The sequence below is a fragment of the Ambystoma mexicanum genome, chromosome 2q, assembly GCF_040938575.1.
Source record: "Ambystoma mexicanum isolate Mex_15411 chromosome 2q, UKY_AmexF1_1, whole genome shotgun sequence".
NCBI lineage: Eukaryota > Metazoa > Chordata > Amphibia > Caudata > Ambystomatidae > Ambystoma > Ambystoma mexicanum.
Window position 1 is genome coordinate 946,230,224 of NC_090924.1, and position 19,604 is coordinate 946,249,827.

At 44.7% G+C, this 19,604-nt stretch overlaps 1 protein-coding gene across 1 annotated transcript in view; it reads right to left on the reverse strand.

Annotated features, from left to right (window-relative positions):
• Positions 1–19,604, reverse strand: part of DNAH11 (dynein axonemal heavy chain 11) — a 4,227,155-nt gene that overhangs the window by 1,661,287 nt on the left and 2,546,264 nt on the right. The window contains exon 47 of the mRNA XM_069648254.1: positions 8,452–8,617. Coding sequence (XP_069504355.1) covers positions 8,452–8,617 — 166 coding nt within the window. The remainder of the gene's footprint in view (positions 1–8,451; positions 8,618–19,604) is intronic.

Sequence of the window (19,604 nt, forward strand, 5' to 3'; positions counted from 1 at the left end):
CGGGTTTGCATGCATGTAGAGCTGGTGGCACCTCAGGCCTCGGAGGAAGTCTACTGGAACTGGAAGCAGTTCCATTCACTTAATGTCCAGGTCACCTGTGATGCCGACCTCACGATCACCCACTGCTGTGCCTGGTTCCCCGGATCAACCCATGATGCCATGGTCCTGCAGAATGGCACTCTGCCAGCTTATATGCAGGGGCACAGAGGCCCTAACTATAATGCTTAAAATGTATGTCTCTTACCCTGTAACCAGATAAATCATGCACTGTGTAACATATGCCGTGATACATCCGGGTTTGGGCGTATAGCAAACGCTAAAATAAATAAATAAAGGACATGGATATTGGGTGTGTTCATGTACCATCACACTAAACTTGCTGTACAGGTGACACACAGTAAGGGGGCCACACATCTCGAGATTGCATTCCTAAGAATGCTCCATGTATGCAGTACCCATACACACACCTAGCACATTACAGGCAGCAACCCACATGAGTAGGGCATGACCCACAATTCATCAGTGAATGGCCAAGACATGCTTCCCAATAGGCCGGCCCCACACAATGGACTACAGGTACCAGAATGCAACAATTGAGCATGCTCCTTTGGCCTGATGAAGGCCCACTTTCGATGTCTAGCCCTGACTGGGTGTGCGCGCATGTTAAGTCCAGAAAATGTGGGCCAGATAGCCCTGGCATGTGCTATGTTGCACACATATGCATCTGGCACATCCACAGAGGAGGATGATGCAATGGCTGCTGGTGCCACATACACGTGCACTGAGCTTGTAGAGGCCAGGCATGGGTGACTGGCTCACCAGGAACCCATTGAGAACTTCTTCAGAAGAGGCCACCAAATAGCACGCCACTTGCACCTTTGAAAAGTGAAACTTAACTGCGCTCATTAAACACTTGCACTCAATAAGGAATGTCCCATCATTGCTTTAAGTGATTTGTTTTTATTCTTGCAATCTGAAACGTGTAACTAACATCCCCAAAACATCCACCCTCAGAACACCTTCCCCAAAATGCCCACCCTCAAAATCACTACTGCCATGTCAAAATGTAATTTCCTGTCCCTTTTGGCTGTGCTCCTGCTCATTGGAGGTGAGGTGGCACAGAGAATGGTGGGGGTGCTTGGCAAGGAGCGCTGTGTGGGGGAAGCAGAAGTGGATGGCTCAGACCCCTGGGCCCGGATACACTGTAGGGTGACCTGAATGGCCTGATGCAGCCAAGGAAGAATCGTGCTCAGACACTCATTGCCCCAGTGTTACCATGACTGCAGTGGCATGGCTGAGTCAGCATGCAATCCTGCAGGTGCATTCCTGCAGGCAGTCCCGCATCACCTGCATTTCTTGCAGCTGCTAGCCTGCAAGTGAGTGGATGTCCGGCTGTTGTCTCTCAATGGCATCCAGCCTTGGGCGTATTGTATGCATGTTGGTCTCAGGCAGTGTTGGTGGACTGTGTGGGCTTTGTGGCTGAGCCGGGCTGAAGCATGGTGTAGTATCACCCTCATACCACTCCTTTTCAGTGGTAGGGACATGTGCCCTGCCGCAATGTGCCAGGGGCTGCACTCCACATGCATCCTCTACTCAAAAAGCCCTCTTACGACTACTCTTGACCTGCTAACTATCACCCTATATACACTACCTCCTTCCTGGGAAAACTCCTGGAGGAGCTTACCATCACCCAACTGATCCGACACACTGAATCGGTCAGTTCTCTCCATGACTACCAGTCTAGCTTTAGAGCAGCCAGAGGCACTGAAACTGTTCTACTGAACACCTGTTAAAACTTGATCTTAAATCTTGATTCCCAGTCTCCTTCCTTTGATATCCTTCTGGATCTTTCATCAGCCTTCAGCATGGTCAATCATGCCACCAGGACTAATAACCTCTATGACACCACTGACATCACAGGCCTTGCACTGGACTGGTTGACCTCCTTCCTCTCTGACAGTCCAAGGTTCAACTGGGCCCTTTCCTTTCCCCGATCACTCTCTCCACCCGCGGTGTCCACCAAGGCACTATCCTTTCACCTTGGCTTTTCAACGTCTACATTGTACCTTTGGCCCACCTGATCTCCTCCCTGTCTCCACACTTCCAGTGTTATGCAGACGACACACAGCTCTCCTTCAATCTTCCTTCTACTGCATCCTCTTCCTCCTCTCTCATCCCGACTGTCTACCTGCTATTCAGTAATGGTATGCTTCCAATGGTCTTTGTCTTACTGCTAGTAAGAAGAAGATATTCTTCTCATCGGGACCCCAGTTCCCACCTTCGCTCCCACCCTCTTTCCACTCTCTAGGGGTTCCCTCTGCTCACCCTCATGCGAGGCAAAAAAGATTGGTGTCATCTTTGATCCCTCTCTCTCCATCTCTCCATACTTTGCGGATCCTACGAAGAAGGCCCACTATTAGCTTCACCGCCTCAAAGGCATTGGGCCTCATTACGATTTTGGCAGCAGCCATGCCGCTTTTGGCGGCATGGCTGCTGCCAAAATCGTGTCCGGGTTCCCAGATTTGGGAATTACCGGGCGATTCCGAGTTCGGAGGGCCCTGTAATTCCTCCCACTAGGAACCCAGGCCCGGACCTTACCCATTCCCATTTCAGCCCCCTTAGGGCTGAATGGGAATGGGGGAGGGAGCAAACAACGGGCTGATTACGAGCGGCCCGTTGTTTGCACCCTCTTCCCCTTGCGGGACCCGTTAAGCACGCCTGGTTTGACCAGGCGTTACTTACAGGGTCCCGCGAGTGGAGCTTGTAATGAGGCAGAACGGGTTTAACGGGTCTGCCTCCTTTAGCAGGTCCCGTTAACCCGTTCCACCTCACTTGTAATGAGGCCCATTATCTGTTTCCTCACCTTCGTTCATCCTCTCTTCGCCCCCTTCAACTAATCCAGAATAGGACTTCAAGATTTATCCTTGGCCTCAAGCCCAGGCACCTCATCTCTCCAGCCCTGTTGTCTCTAAACTGGCTCCTGTTTGCTGCTAGTATCGAATAAAAGACCCTCTGCATCATCCACATGGCTTTCTAGGGCCTGGGACCCTGCTACATCCAACTCTCTCTCCCTAAATACCTCCCTTCTAGAGCCCTTAGGTCTGCTTGCTCCAACTCTCTGCAGATCAGACGCTTCTCTAAGCAGAAAGTGGGGGGTAGTGCTCTCTCCTTCACAGGAGTCTCCCTCTGGAATGACCTAGCTGCCCTTCTCAGGCTTGAGCCGGATCTCCTTAAATTCTGGAATCTCCTCAAAACCCTCTTTTTTCCTCTTCTTCCCCCTCCCCCCTGCTAACACCACCCTCTACATCAGTGACTGGCTGTGTGGTTCCCTTTGACTTCTACAGGGCTCCAGGCCCCCTGCCCAGTCCATCCCCCTCCTCACACCTAGCATGTGGACCCACACCACCCCAATCCCTGGAACTTGCCTTCCTGGCCTACCTTGAGCACTTGCACCTGCTCCTCTTTACCCTGCTTTTCCCTTTCCAACCTAGCACTTTGCTTATTGTTCAGACCAGCCCTTCACCCCTCTACCTTGCACATTCTTTTTCTGCACTTGTATGATCCGACTGACACAAGGTCAGTAGGACGTTATTGTATCTTTCTCCTTTGTTCCCCACCCATATTTGTCTTGTGGTGCCTTGAAACACCATTTGTTGTATAGGTGCCTTACACATATCCAATTAGTAAATACATAAAATAAAAATGGGGATAATGGCATGCTGGCTCCCTGGAACATGTGTACCACTGCTGTGATGGCCACAGTGTGTGCCACTACAGGCAGTGGATGTGGCATGGCACTGTGAGCTGAAGTGACAGCTGCATTACTTGCCTGGCGGGTCAGGGGGCACTAATCGCTGGCATGGGTACTGTGTCCCCCTCAGGGGTTGATGGAATTTTCATGGTGGTGTTAAGTGGTGGTGATGTAGGTGGAGCAGTTGCTGGTGGAGGTGCTGGTGGTGACCTGAAAGCCCTGCCCTGCTGCTTGCTCGTACTGGCGAATGGTTGGCCTGTGCCGGGGTGGGGGCACTTGATGTGGCTGCAGTCAAGTGTCCAGCCTCTTCACTGTCCGTGGGCTGTGTTCCAGTTGGAAATGTAATGACATGCTGTTAGTCATCTAGCAGACATGGGTAGACATTGTGTGTGTCCCAGAGTTCCATTTTACATGTGGATCACTTGGGTGTTATTGCTCTGATGAGTGCTCCTGCGTATATATGGTGGTGCCAGCTGAGTGTGTACTCAGTAAATGTTTGTGCACATTACCTGTTGGCGTTGCAAGATGGGTTTTTGCCATCGGTGTGGTGGGGCATCACTCTGTCATGGACGATCGTGTCATACATGGGTGCTTCTCATGTGTATGCAGGCACGTTTTGGCTACATTTCATGTGCATTGGTTCATTCAACCACATCCACTGGCACGTGTGTTTGCGCTCACTGGCCATTTGCTGTACCTGCCACGTGTCAAAGCATTGCCATACCCATTCTGTTCAGCTTTGCTGGTGGATGCATACAATTGGTGAATAAATGCACATGTACATGCAGTTGTACTTACCGCCATCTCCTTGTGTCCCTGTTCTAGCCTCAGCACTTTCTATCCCCTCAATGTCCTCCATGTGCAGGATGCTGCTGGCTGTCTCCTCCCAGGGCATGAGGGGAAGGGGACTAGCTTGCCTTCTCCAAAGATGGAACACTCCCTAATTGTGCTTTGTTATAAGGCTACAGGCCCTTGCCTTCAGGTCGTCGCAGCGTTTAATGAAATCCCTGGTACTACAGGGAACAGTTCTCACAGCCGTCACCCTTGCCATGACTTCTGCCCATGTGGCCATCTTCCTCTGCACACTGGTATTCCTATGCTAACTCTCAAATAGTATCTCAGCATGCTGTATCACAGCATCTGACAATGCAGTGGTCGCCACCTCTCAAAATGTAGACTTGCGGAGACAGGTATCTGGTGCCTTGGACCTTTTTTCCTGAGACATGTGTAGGCAGCACTTCTGGGTCTGAATGGCAGCAGGAACAGGGAGATTCAGGGTGGATTGTGCTTTTAAAATTGCCTTCCTTTTCAGGCTTTGACAGCAACTTGCTGGTGTTACCAGCAGTTTGTTTGGCAGCTAAACCCAGACCTACTACCACCTAAAAGGCCAAAATGAAGAATAACCAGTCTATCCAGGAGGGGTATCCCCAATCCAAAAGTGGAAGCGCTGCCACAGGTGGCTCCTAGAAGGCAGGGGAGCCTGGCCAAGCAGATTCTGATGGAAACGAAGATAAGGGAGGGCAGCCAGCCAGCAGAAGATGGTACCATTAGGATGACTGCAGTGAAGGCAAACCAGGATGACCCAAATACGAAATGAAGCGTATTGGGGCCACAAAACCCTTCAGGGTATTGATTTTGATATTTTATTTGTATCGCACTCGTACACAAGTGTTTCAGAGCGTGACGAGGCAAGGGAGGGGAACAAGGGAGAACAAAACAACGATCTTACTAGGCCCAGTGACATTGAGAACACGAAAGTGCATGGGAGAGGAAAAAAGGAAAAGTGCAAAGGAAGGGGGAGAGGCGGAAAAGTGCTGGACATAAGGAATAAAAAGTAAATAAATAAAACATGAATAAATATGAACAAATAAATAATGAAAAGCAGAAAACAGTGGTAGTGCAGCCAGCAAGTGGCAAGTGTTAGGTTGAAGGCAACAGGCTGTGCCTGATAAGTGCAGAAAAAGGGCAGGGGGTGTACTGCATGAGGATACCATGGGGGTAGGAGAAGCAGGTTATGAGGGTTGCCAAAACCTCTTAAGTAACTTCCCAAAGACCACACCATCTTAATGGCTTACTGTAAAGTTGAAACTGTGAAAGGAAAAAGGCATTTGAACATTGAGGACATCAAGTACAACAATGTCCAAAGTACTGGGACGAAAAAGAGGATACAGAGGCTCTTGACTGCAAGTGGCAGTTAAATTGCCCTAATGACCCACATCTGAGGAAGAATGGGATGTATAAAATACCCCTTCAGGTGCAGGCCATTGAGAGCAGCATTGGGGGGGTGGAGTAAATGCCGTAACTCCTGGTTTTGCAGCAGGAAGCATTGCTGGTGAAAGCTTTCCTTTTGAAGATTGCAGATGCAGCGGTCAGGCATTTGAAAATGTTAAAAAGCTTTACCCGGTGTGAAGTGGACCTCGGTGGCTGGCGAGCACCGGAGTGTCCTGGGAGCAAGGAGTGCTCCTTTCCCAGCAGGCGTGGGCCATGGGGAACAAAAGGAAGCAGGCTGTCGAGTGGCGTGCATAAGAGAAGGCAGAAGACCAGGCGGCAGTGGAGCCAACGGACACGTATGCGGTGAGTTCACTGGTAGTGTGTGACCCCAGAATGCTCTGTGATCGCCCACTGGCCAAAACTGATATTTTTAAATATGGAACTGATATAAAGTGGCAGAATAAGAACTTTGGCCAACGGGTTATCATTACACAGGTGAAGATCAGAAACATTATCAAAGTCAAAAGAGGACAATGTGGTTGCAAGTGTATAAACAACAACATTGCCAAAGCCACGAGAGGGCAATTAAGAAAAAACAATATTGCCAAAGGCAAAACAGGGCAATTAAGATTCAAGTTGTTAGTAAATCATGTTGCCAATGTAAGAGAGATAAGTAAAGGTTGTGGGTGGCCTAAAAACATTCTCCAAGTCGAAGAAGAGTGAGTGGGAATGAAACCATTATCAGGAAGTGGTTAACCTAAAAGTGGGAAAACAGAAGTAGCAGGAGGGCTGCCTTCCTGATAGAAAATATTCAGGATAAGAGGAGCATAACCTGCATTGCATGTGACAATCACAAGTGTGGAATAAACAGCACCAATGTGTTTCATGTCTTCCCAGAAGTAGTAAAAACTGATGTTGTGGAGGTCAAAAGACTTTGATTGAAATACATCACATCATAGAAGTACCTGTAGTAGTAGAAGAAGTTTGCATTAGTGCTGGCAGGCGAGTACACCAGGGCAGGAATGTTATAGTGGTACACCTGACAGGTGAGCAGACAAGGTAGATGTTATTAAAGTACCATACTGTGGTTGAGAAGAAGAAGAAGAAGAAGAAGAAGAAGAAGAAGAAGAAGAAGAAGAAGAAGAAGAAGAAGAAGAAGAAGAAGAAGAAGAAGAAGAAGAAGAAGAAGAAGAAGAAGAAGAAGAAGAAGAACCACTTAAAGACATTGTGAATAGTTGTGGAGTCACCCTGATAAAGAATCTGTTTGTTGATGCAGCTGAACTGTGGAAATTTCTTACTATTTGAAAGATAAAGGCCCTCATTAGGAGTGAGCAAGTCTGAAAATAAGGTGTCGGTAACAATGTTATCGGCACCTTTTCTGACCCGTCTCACTCCAAATCTGCCGGTACGGGCTGTGAACTATCATGAGTCCCCAACTTGCCAGTAGTTCAGGCCCCTACCAGAAGATAAATCATTGAAGCACTCTCACCGTTAACAACGGTCCTGGTGCCTCAGTGTTCCCATTTCCAGTGTCCTATGTGACTCCACATGAATAGGAACTTACTGATCTGTCATCGCCTGTAATATCCTGGTATTACCAAGATATCAGGTGGCAGAAACGGTAAGCCAAGGTTGACAGTAGGCCACTCCAGCAATCTCATAATGAGGGCCAAAGACTGGTTGAATATTTGAAGTTTGTTGAACTATTGATTCAAGTCAGAGTAAGAGACTTTCTTGGAACAAGTGGAACTTTATTATTTGAACTTTGTGGCAATCTGGAAAAACACCAGTTTTGAACTGTGGAGTAAAAATCCTGTTGAATCTGGGGAAGGGGATTTCACCCAGGCTACAAGGAGAAACAGTTAGAACATGCATATTGAATATAACTGTTAAGTGTGAGGGACAGATTTCTTTTGTTAGAGTGTTTGATTTAGTTAGCTTTAGAGGCAGGGAAATCCTGGTTAGGGCAGGGATAGTGAGACGTTTGTCAAACCCATTTGATTTAATAAAATAGCATCTTATGAAAAACCTATACAAAAAACCTATACAAAGTTGACTGCCTCACATTTCTGTCCCCTCCCAGTAGACTCGACCAAGGGGGGCGAGGGGTTTGAAACAGAGAATAAAGCACTTCAAACCTGAAGGTGTAGTTATGCAAATAATGCAAAAAAGATGATTTTCCTGGGTTTAAAACTTGGGTGCATCACACTTTTCATTGTTCAATTTAAAGACCATATACTGCTTTAAATGCTGACCAGGGTTCATTCTATGGCATTGGCATTGGTTGAGAATATGCCTCAGATTCAAGCACACAATTGTGTCCATGAATGTCTGGAAATTGTAGCTAACTTATTAAATCAAAAATAACTTTCTTGGAATGCCCATTATACTTTTGGCTTTATACTAGGAATTGTGGACCACAATTGACCTTATGCACTGAGTAATGGGAACTTCTTCCAGTGACCAAAAATCGATATGCTGATTCTTACCAGTGCCGATAATCAATATGTTGCCGAATCAGCGTGTGGGGTTGAACAGTTCCATACGCATCCACTTCAGGCATATTCATGTCATCGATAAAATAAACTAGTTTTTTGTTTCCTTGAGGACCATAGTTACGACCAGCTTTTTTCTCCAAAGACTTTTCAAGAATTCCTGAAATATAAATGAATTCATGGTTACAAGGTTGAAACAGTTGGAAATATGCACAAGCTACACAAAGTACAACAGACAGAGGTAGGACAAATAAAGGGAGTTCATATATTTACTGGTGGTGTTATAAAAAAGGACAGGATTATTATTGTACATTATGTAAGTATACTAAGAAAGCACAACTTTCACTAATGTCACTTGCCGCAGAATATATGATCGCCCCTCCTACAAAATATGATCACAGATGGATAACATTGGAAAATAAGTATTCCTTTCTCTCTACTAAGTATACAGGCACAACAGCCTCATCGAGATGAAAATAGAAATAAGTTTTATGTTCAAAAGTAATTATCTTATTTTTTTAACTATCAACAGAGCTTTGAAAAAGTCTGAAAAAGTCAACCGTGGTGAAACACATGTTGGTAAACACAACTCACAAATGGCATATACAACCAGTGCAATAGACATAATCATTAAGCAAATTATGTCAAGTTAAAATCCAGAATGAAACCATTCTGTCGTAATTGATCAATTAAATTCAGACAAACTATATGCAACTATTTCAGTGATATATTTATTGGGTAAGACCGCATACTCCTGTAGGAACAACTTGTTTTACATATGCTTAGATGGGGGCGATATCTATATTATATTTCAATTATTATATATCATCAATAATATCCGTCCGGTTCTGGTCATAGGGTGGATCAGGTCTACCAGCAGCAAGGCACCTCTGGAGGGATTTGGATCAGCGGTGCACTTCTGGTCAATTTTGGACTGCGCCTCAGGCTGGATTAGGATGGGCCCTTCTGGTCACTGGACACGGTAGATGACAGGATGCAAGTTTCAGTGGGCAAGCCGTAATGGTAGCAAGCCAAGCTGAATCAGAATTATTCTTTTAAGTTCTGGAGGTTTGCAATTGGTTCAAGCTAGCAAGAGTTCTGCAATGCTAAAGTGTGGATTCTGAATCTGGATCTTCAAAGAGTTCTGGAGTCAGCTACAAGATGAAGAGTTCTGGAATAAGGTGCTGCGCGAAGATCTGGAAGGGTTCTGGAAGCAGTGTGTTCTGGAAGCAGTGTGTTATGTGTAGTGAAACGCCTATATTTCTACATTACAAAGTTAATGGCGTGGGCAGAACTTCAAAACACACCCCCATGTCTGTGAGTAGATACAGGCATGTGCTTTGTTCTGGTTGGCAGTCTGAACAGAGCTGTCATCATCATGAGCTACCCTCGGCCTCCTCCTCTTCTTCCCTCATCTCTGATTGTCTTTCTGCTATCCAAGAGTGGTGTGCCGCCAATGACCTCTGCTTTAATGCCAGTAAGATTGAGATTCTACTCATCGGTACACCCTCTCCCTCCTTCCCTTCAGCTCTCTGGCCAGCCTCCCTTGGCCCTCTTCCTGCTCCCACCTGCAAGGCTAAAAACCTCGGGGTCATCTTGGACTTCAAACTCTCCTTCTCTCCTCATATCTCCGACGTCTCTAAGAAGTCACACTACCAGCTGCACCTCCTCAGAGGTATTCTTCCTCTCCTCTCCGTCCCCCAGGAAGCTCACCATCTCCAGAGCCCTGGTTCTCTCTAAGCTGGACTATTGCAACAGCCTCTGTCTAAATCTGCCTGCCTCTACTCTCCGCCCTCAGCAACTTATCCAAAACAGGGCTGCGAGACTTTTCCTTGGCCTCAAGCCCAGGGATTGTATCTCTCCAGGACTGAAATCTCTGCACTGGCTCCCAGTGGCTGCAAGGATTAAGTTCAAAACCCTCTGCATTATCCACAAGGCCTTCTGGGGCCGTATTACCTTCAACTCTCTCTTCCTAAATACCTTCTTTCTCTGGCTCTTAGCTCATCTGCCTCTAACTCCCACAGGGTTAGCCGCTTCTCCAAGCTACGAGTTGGTGGTCAATCTCTGTCCTCGGCTGGGGCCTCCCTCTGGAACAGCCTTACTGCCTCCCTGAAACTTGAGGAGAACCATCTCTGGTTCCGGAAACACCTCAAAACCTTCCTCTTTGTCTCTGCTTTCTCTGCCTCTCTCCCCTTCTGAAATTCCTGCCGATTCTGCTCTGGTTACCTGGCCACCCTTTCTGATCTTGGGGCCAGGTCACGCCTTTTGCACACCTGCCCTGCCCCCCTGGCAACCCCCTACACTTAGGGACTGGTTCTGCATCCCTTCAGTCCCCTTACCAGCACTTATGTCTCCTCTTACCTTGCACTTGCAACCATCAGGCCGTTTTATTTATCGGATTTATTCTTCTTTCCCTTGTACTGCACTTTCCCCTTTCCCCCTAGCACTCTTCCCTTTCTCCCTACCCTTGCACTTGTGCGATCTGAATGACACCTAGCCTAGTAGGATCGTTGTCTGTCTTCCACTGTTATCCCCTCCCTTTCCTCATCGCGCCTTGAAACACTTGTGTATAGGCGTGTTATAAATGCCATATCATCTCATATCATATCATGCCAGGACCTAGGAGCTCCCACCTTGATTTTTACCAAAACATAACTCTTGCACACATGTACATTTCTAACATTATGTACCCTAATAAAATTGGACACATAAATGCCATATTTGATTGTCTACATCCACATTCAATCCCCATCTTTGTGCGAGCTGTCTTTCTCATTCCACGGATTTTTATCAATTTTCACCAAAACGGTTTGGATTAATAATTTCTAATTCAATACCTCTCTGGGCGCTGATCAGTGGATCATGTACATACAATTTTAAGCTTGCAACGTTAATAGTTTTGCCACAATCAGTGTTTTAGTGTATATTTGGTTCCTTATGTAGTAAGAACTCATACCAAACTGTCTAGCATGAGTTCAGATTTATAACTTTGTATTTTTCACTTGTCTACTTATTTTAGCTGTCATGTTAAATGCCATAAAGTTCTGAGGCAAAAAGAAATAATTTCCATTCAAAATCCAGGTCAGGTTTTTTTTTCTTATTTCCCAAGTGAGCAAAATGGCCAGTCCTTTGAAGTTCACTGAGAAACCTCCTCCACATCCTGCCCCTCCTTCAGGAAGATGGGTGTCCAAGCCTTCTTTTGTCCTTGGGTCAGTCAGAAAACAAAGGTCTGAGGCTTTCTTTGTTTTCATTATGCGGGAACAATTAAGCAGCCATTAGCCTTCCTGTTTTCAAGGAAGTGTCAAGCTGAGATGTCAATCTTCCCAGGCTGTGAAGAGGGAAAATGGAGACCAAATCCATGCCCCCGCACCCCAAGCGCCTACATAGAAGAACAACAGGAAGAACAAGGAGCGCACTTATCATTTGAACCAGGCCCCAGCGCACCCATGGGTGACAAATATGCTGAAACACACCCACTTCACCAACAGTGCAACTTCTATGCTACATTAGAATCAATGCTGCAATATCAGAATCTACCAGCACAAAAATCCCTGTTTAAAGGCTTGCAAATGCCTATATGAACTAACATGGTCTAAATGCACAGTGTAAAGCTATGTTTCAGGAAAATTACAGCTAAGTTCATTTCACTCACTGAACACTGGCTGCGGGAGCCTTATCAACATTCCTCGCAAAAGAAGTCCGACCTGCCAAGGCCGCAAATTCAAGATAAAATTGCTTTCTGCAGACAGACATTTTTTAATTATCCACAAATGCGAATAAATCACGGCAACCCAGTGTGCTTTTTTTTCTTTCTGGGAAAGAAAGACATTTTCTCAAGGACACGCACAACATTGAAACATAACTTGTAACAAGCCAGAGCCCAGGTGCGAACTGCTTGTTCAGCTAAAAGTTATGGGAACAAAGTCACATTGCAACAACATTAGAATTAGGTAATGGGGGCTGGCACAGCTAAATCAACCCACTGACGCAGGAGGTTAATATCCAATTATCAGGCTCTCTATAAGGGCTACATATGTAACCCACCACTTTGCAGCCAATAACAGGAGGAGATAGGTTTCTGGGAGCTGATCCAATTCTGTGAGGTCAGCCTGCAGTGTGATTATAAAACTTACTTGCAAGACAGCCCCGGGGGAGACGGCGCCTGAATTTGCGGTGTGCACGATGCTTTGTGTGTTTTTTTTTCTTTTCTTCGCCTAGAAATAAATGCAATTTGAAAACATGTTGCTGCCTGCTTGGAACTCTGTTGCATTTCTGGGGGCCATATGGGAGGTGTTGGGGCCTCCCATAGCTGGTGAGGGTATGGCTGCTGGCCCCCCACTGCCCTGGGGGGCGGGGGGTCCAGCTTCTCCCCGACAGCTGGGCTGTCTGATCAGAATTAAATAGTTGATTCGCTCCAGACTGGGTTCCTATACATTAAAGTCTTTTCAGTTCACATATAAAATACAAGCACAGTTTATAAGGGATTTGGACATTTTAAAAGAATTAGCCCTTCACAAACATGCTTTAAATAGGTGAATGTTGCCATTTTAATCAGGAAACAGAACAATTGAAACTTGGTTTGACAGCTAATTTCCTTAAGCAGCTGTCAGGCAGGGAGGCCTGGATTCCTCTGATTGCCTGGAGAATCCATGATTTCAGCACACTTTCCTTTCAATAATTCACTGGGGAAAATGACAAAAGTTAGCACCAAAACAGCACTTTGAAGGTTGCCATTGATTAGGAAGCTGTATTTAAGGGCATTTTCGGATTTTAGTACACTTCTGTGGCATTGATTCATGTGACAGTTGACAGATGATAGATGACCGGTGACAGCAGTGATTCCTGTTTTTACACCAAAATTGCCTGTGTGTGTGGCAGGGTGTGCAGCTCTTTTGTGGTTTGTGAACCATGCACAGTTTTGTAGGTTTGGCGCACACAGGGTTTATCACCTCCATTTTTGGCAGTTTTCTTTCCCCATTGGAAAAGGAGTGCAGTGTGGCACATTGGTGTGGATAAAAATATTCCACAATCTGCCCTCTGCAACTAATCCAGAACAGGACTGCAAGATTTGTCCTTGGCCTCAAGCCCTGGGATCGTATCTCTCCAACTCTGAAATCTCTCCATTGGCTCCCAGTGGATGCAAGGATTAAATTTAAAACCCTCTGCATTGTCCACAAGGCTTTCTGGTGCCTGGGACCAAAATACCTTCAGCTATCCCTCCGTAAATACCTCCCCTCTCGAACTCTTCACTCCTCTATCTCTAACTCCCTCAGGGTCATTCGTTTTTCTAAGAAACGATCTGGGGTAGATCTCTGTCTTTGGCTTGAGCCTCCCTCTGGAATAGCCTCCCTGCCACTATAAAACTTGAGGAAAGCCCTCTCCAATTCTGGAAGCACCTCAAGTCTTTCCTCTTTGCTTCTGCCTTTGTGCCCCCACGGCCCCTGCTGATATGTTCTCTCTTGGCACCTTGCACCTGGACACACTCTGTCCTCCGGCCCCAGGTTCCTGCTCACCCTGCCACCCTAACGCACTGTGCCTGGGCCACCCCTTGCACTGGGGTCTGTATCTGTACCCATACAGGCCCCCCCCACTTTTTTCCTCCTGCACTTATCAGACCTACCCTGTCTGCTGCCTTAAACTCAGCACTTGCCACTTGCTGGCTGCACTACAATTTTTGTTGATTTTATGTATTCATTTATTAATTAATATTTATTCTGTTTCTCCTTTGCTCTCCACTTTCCACTTATCCCCCTTCCATGCACTTTTCCCCTCCCCCTCCTCCATGCACTATCGCGTTCTCAATGTCACTGGGCCTAGTAAGATCGTTGTTTTGTTCTCTCCTGTGCCCTTCCCTTTCCTTGTCGCGCTCTGAAACACCTGTGTATGAGCGCAATATAAATAAAATATCAATCAAAAGCTGATTGCAAAGTTGTGGCAGGCTAATTTTGCTCAACCTATCAGCAACCTTTGACACCAGCAACCATTAGTTATTTGAATCTTCCCTCTCCTTAATAAGGGGATTCTTGCATGCTACTAGACTGTATTTGATCTTATCTTATAATTCGCTAACTGGCTGAACCTTTGTGCCTATTCTCCTCTGAGTGGGTGCTCCTGTGTCCTGTCGGGTTCCAAAATTGACGATTTTTTCTTACATCCTTTTAAACCTTCCTTGCACGAATTGGTGAATCATTCAAACATAAACTTTTGTATTTATGCCAAAGACACTGAAGCTCTATGGAGCTACATGATGACCGAAATACCATTTCCAGAAACTTTAAAGCTTGTCTCACCTCTGTCAATGTTGAATGTGTTACAACACATTGAAGCTAAATGGTTCCAAGATGGAATTTCTGGCCCTTTTCTTCCAACCTGACCTACGCTTACCAGTATTTTGCACCACGTTTATGGGAGCCGGCCCTCAACCGGCCACTGTTTTTACAAACACAGGAGTAAAGATTGATGCTCCACTGAAAATGCTGCTGGTGTTCTGTTTGATCTATGATCTATGATCTGTGATCTATACCAAGAGTTTGCCACCTTTTTATCCTTCCCAGTTATAATCAAGATTATTGATGGTTTGGTCTCTTTCGGACTCGAATATGGCACTGATATATTCCGAGACCTCCCTAAACAATCCATCGGCCAACTCCAGCAATTCCAATTACAAAACACTACGGTTAGACTTTTACTAGGCCTAAAAAGGTCATACAATGTATCTCCCGCAATTCATGCCCTTCACTTGTTTGCTGGTGCTAAGAGGATTAAGTATAAAGCTCTCTGCATTGCCTTTCAAAGCCTTCCTTAAGTAACATTCGTCAACTGTTCCTAACATTGAAACTTCATCACTATCAACCTGTACAGTTATTGGGGCTCCACTCTGCGATTCTCCTTTTTGTACTTATGTACAGGTCCATGGAACTTGGTGGGCGATCATTCAATCTACGTGGATATAGAACTTACTTTTCAGCTTCACGTGTAACATTCCTGGCCTCCTTCTTTTCAAGAAAGACTTGACACTATCTGTCTCTTCTCCGAGAACTGCTTACCCAAGTCAAAACTAGTTATGTAAGCCTGCTCACCAGATGGTATTTTCAAATGCCAAGATGCCATCACTGGTGATAGGCACACTTTATAAATAAAATACATAAAACGTAGAAATATGTGCTGTTTGCATTTGGACCATTATTTTTGGTAGTACCAGCGTTTATTAGCCCAAAGATTGCATGTTTATTTTATGATTGGATACGTGGCTGTAAGTGACCCTGCCAAATCATGAGAGTACCTGGGTCCAAGATGGCAATGGCTGAAACTTTGTGTTATCTTAGTTATTGCTGCAGAACATGGTAAATGGTATGAGTGCATAGGAATATGATGGTAATAGCATGCAACACAATTTGTCACTGTACAAAAGCTGAAATTATTGGCTTTACCAGTGATCCATTATTTAGTTTTTTTCAATCAAACTAGTATAGTAGCCATATAGTATTCATTGGGCCTCATTACAAGTGAGGTGGAATGGGTTAACGGGCTCCGCTAATGGTGGCGGGCCAGTTAACAACATTCCGCCTCATTATGAGGTCCCCTCGCGGGACCCGATAAGGACGCGGAGCTAAAAACGGGCCGGTCGTAATCGGCCCGTTGTTAGCTCCCTCTACCATTCCCATTGAGCCCTATGGGGACTCAGATGGGAATGGGGAAGGTCGGGCCCGGGTTCCCAGAGGGAGGAATTACCGGGCCCTCCAAACTCAGAATGGCCCGGTAATTCCCCATTCTGGGAACCCGGTAAAGGAGCCCAGTTTGGCGGCAGCCATGGAGCTAATAGCTCTATGACTACTGTCAAACTCGTAATGAGGCCCATTGTCTTTTTAATTGTATTTCAGAATATACTGTGAATGATGAGTCCCTTTACAAATGTGATTCCTTGAAATATAGTTTCCCCCATGACATTGTTCACAGTTCTATGTGAAAAAGTCACCAGGATAATGTTGCCAGTGAGTTTTATTTCCTGCGCCCTAAAAAGCCTTCCCCAAAATATTCTAGAACTGATTTTATTTACTAGCCCTAAACAATGTTGGTCAAGTGATTGATTTTCTTCAGAATCCAAATTTGGGGAAATGCAACTTCTGGTGACGTTTTCCTTGGTGACTTTATCACTGGATACTGTTGCTCACTGCAGGTATCATCACTGGGTACTTGTCTTCTTATATATGGTCTCCACTTTCATATGTTGATGTAACTTTCATCAATGCTATTCTGCAGCAAATTACCTTTATAGGACTATGTGATTTTATTTGTTGTTTTAATTTATGATTAAGATCTGTAACCCTGTGCCAAACTCTGAATCATGAATCACTGTTTGGATGAATTTGTTTTTGTCAAATCCCGGTGCTCTTCTGTCACAAACTAATGTTTTCACACAGTTTTGTCATGAAACAATGGGTTTCTTTACGCTCTTGAGTAAAACTGTATAGTGCAAATGTTGGACTCAGTGGAGTTGTGCACGGATCATAATGTACTACCAAGAAAGTGTCTTCTTCAGTAACTACGTTCTGTGCCACGTTTAGTTGGGGGCTAAGGACATAGCCTGCTTCCACCAGCAGTTCTGTGCTTCAAGTCCACATGCATCTCCACCCCCATTGAGATTTCATGTGGGCAATGATCTAGAAATCCCTGTGAATTCTGACTATTACATTTGTGCACCGAGGCTGTAAAGACCTCCATGCCTGATGTATACCCCTTCAGAAAAACAATCAAAATAACACAGAGAAAACAGTGGAAATACATGTCATCCGTTGCTGTCCTCATAGTGCTATCATGCTATTGAGCACTTTGAGCTCTTCTCTTTCTGCTTTTAACTTTGGAACTTACTCTACCTCTAAAGTTGATATTCCTCTCATCTGTTTCCATGGCTTTGACTCCTCCTCCTGCTAATCTCATCTTTTTCTAGCCTCAGCTATCTTTACATATCTTTACAAAGTTTCTCCCAGTCTGTTCATCAAACTTCTCTTTTCAACCCTTTCTTCTCTATGGGTATCGTTCCTCATCCTTTAAACACACAACTGTGACCCCAATCCTTAAGAGATTCTTTCTTTTCTTGATCCATCTCTTAATTTCAATTACTATCCTCTCTTCTTTGTTTTCTATCTAGAGATTTTGCACAGGCTGATAATTCACTAATATCTCCCTATCGTCATTCTAGTCATCTCATGCCATCATTACAATCAGATTTCCATCCTGCCCACTCCACTGACACACCCCTTCAACATGTTACACATTTCTTTACCTCTTCCTGATAGTCTAAAAGTCGTCTCTAATTATTTTTCTGGATTTATCTGTGGCTTTTGATGAGGTGGCTCATTCTCTTCTCTATTCTTCTTGGTGTCTCTGACCAGTTCTATTTTGTTTCCAGACCCACAGTCACCCACTGCCATTGCGTCATCTCAGGGTAAAAAAGGGTGTCTCGCGCTCTCTCTCTCTCTCTCTCTCTCTCTCTCTCTCTATATATATATATATATATATATATATCTATTTCTACAAACGACCAACTCCATCACACCAACCATATATTTTCTTCCGAAAATACATAAGAACAGCATAAAAACACTGGGAAGAGCGATTGTTTCCCTAGTGGGGTCAGTGTTGGAGAACATGTCAAAATTCATAGATGAAACTCTTTTGCCCTTCGTCTCCTCATTACCTTCCTATCTCAAAGACACAAAGGATTTTCTATTATGAGTTAACAATATACCCTGGGAATCCAACTTCATGATGGCAACTATGGACGTGGTGTCCTTATACACGTCAATTGAACAAAATTATGGCAAAAAAGCCTGTGAAAGATATCTAAACACCAGGTCCCTCAACTATCGGGAACACACGCAAATGATTGTAGCTATGATTGATCTCTGCCTCACTAACAACATCTTTGTTTTTAATGAAGAATATTTCAGGCAAATACAGGGCACGGCTATGGGGACAACATTTGCCCCAACCTGTGCCAATTTGACTATGGAGGCTTGGGAAGCTACAGAAGTATGGACAGAACAGAATCATGAATTTACTGAAAATGTGGTTATCTGGCTTCGATATATAGATGATTTATTTGTAATTTGGAAAGGGACAGAGGATGGTTGGTATGATTTTGTAAAGCATCTGAACCAAAATGAGAACAACTTAAGATTCACGGAAACTCACAGCTATTCGTTCATAACTTTCTTGGATGTTAATTTGAGAATAGTGGAGCAAACTCTAACGTGTGAATTGCACAGAAAACCCACAGGTTCAAAATCGCCACTACACACTAAAAGCGGGCATCCTAAGAGCTTGATCTGGAGTGTACCATATGGTGAATTCATAAGGTTAAGAAGGAACAGCACAACTTTAGAAACATACGATGCAGAAAGCAAAATCACAGCAAGATGATTTCGACAAGTGTTACCCTAAAAAAGTCATTGAAAGAGCGTATTTAAAAGCCAGAAGTCATGATAGACAAATCCTCTTGGCAGACAAAGAAAAAGCGATGAATAATGAGAACGAGGAAGTACGACTCATACTAACGTATGACAGCCAAACCACAGAAGTGAAACGTGTGTTACAGAGTGTGTTACAGAGACATTGGAAAGATTTAACAATTGATAAGGACATTGGAGGCCTGCTGAAAAAACATCCAGACATCAGTTACAGAAGAAATACTTCAATCAAGGATAAATTGGTCCACAGTTTCATGGATAAAGAAGTAGCCAAGGAAACGAGTGCCTGGTTGACCAATCGGAAGAAAGGCTTTAACAAATGCACAAGATGCAATATGTGTAAATTTGCAAAGAACTGCACCACCTTTGAGCATCCAATAACAAAATCAACTGAATATATCAATGAAAAAATCACGTGTGATATTGAATATGTAGTACATATTCTGATGTGCAAATGTAAAAAGTGGTACGTGGGCAGCACCAAATGCAAATTAAAAATAAGGGTACAACAACATGTGAGATCCATACAAAACAAAGATGTCAACTATCCGATGGCAAAACATTTCACTGAATGCCATAAAAGCAATATGGACAGTTTTGCTTTCTTTGGTATTCAGGCAATTGAAAATGGCTCGAGAGGGGGAGATCGAGAAAAAAAGCTCCGACAACAAGAAACCT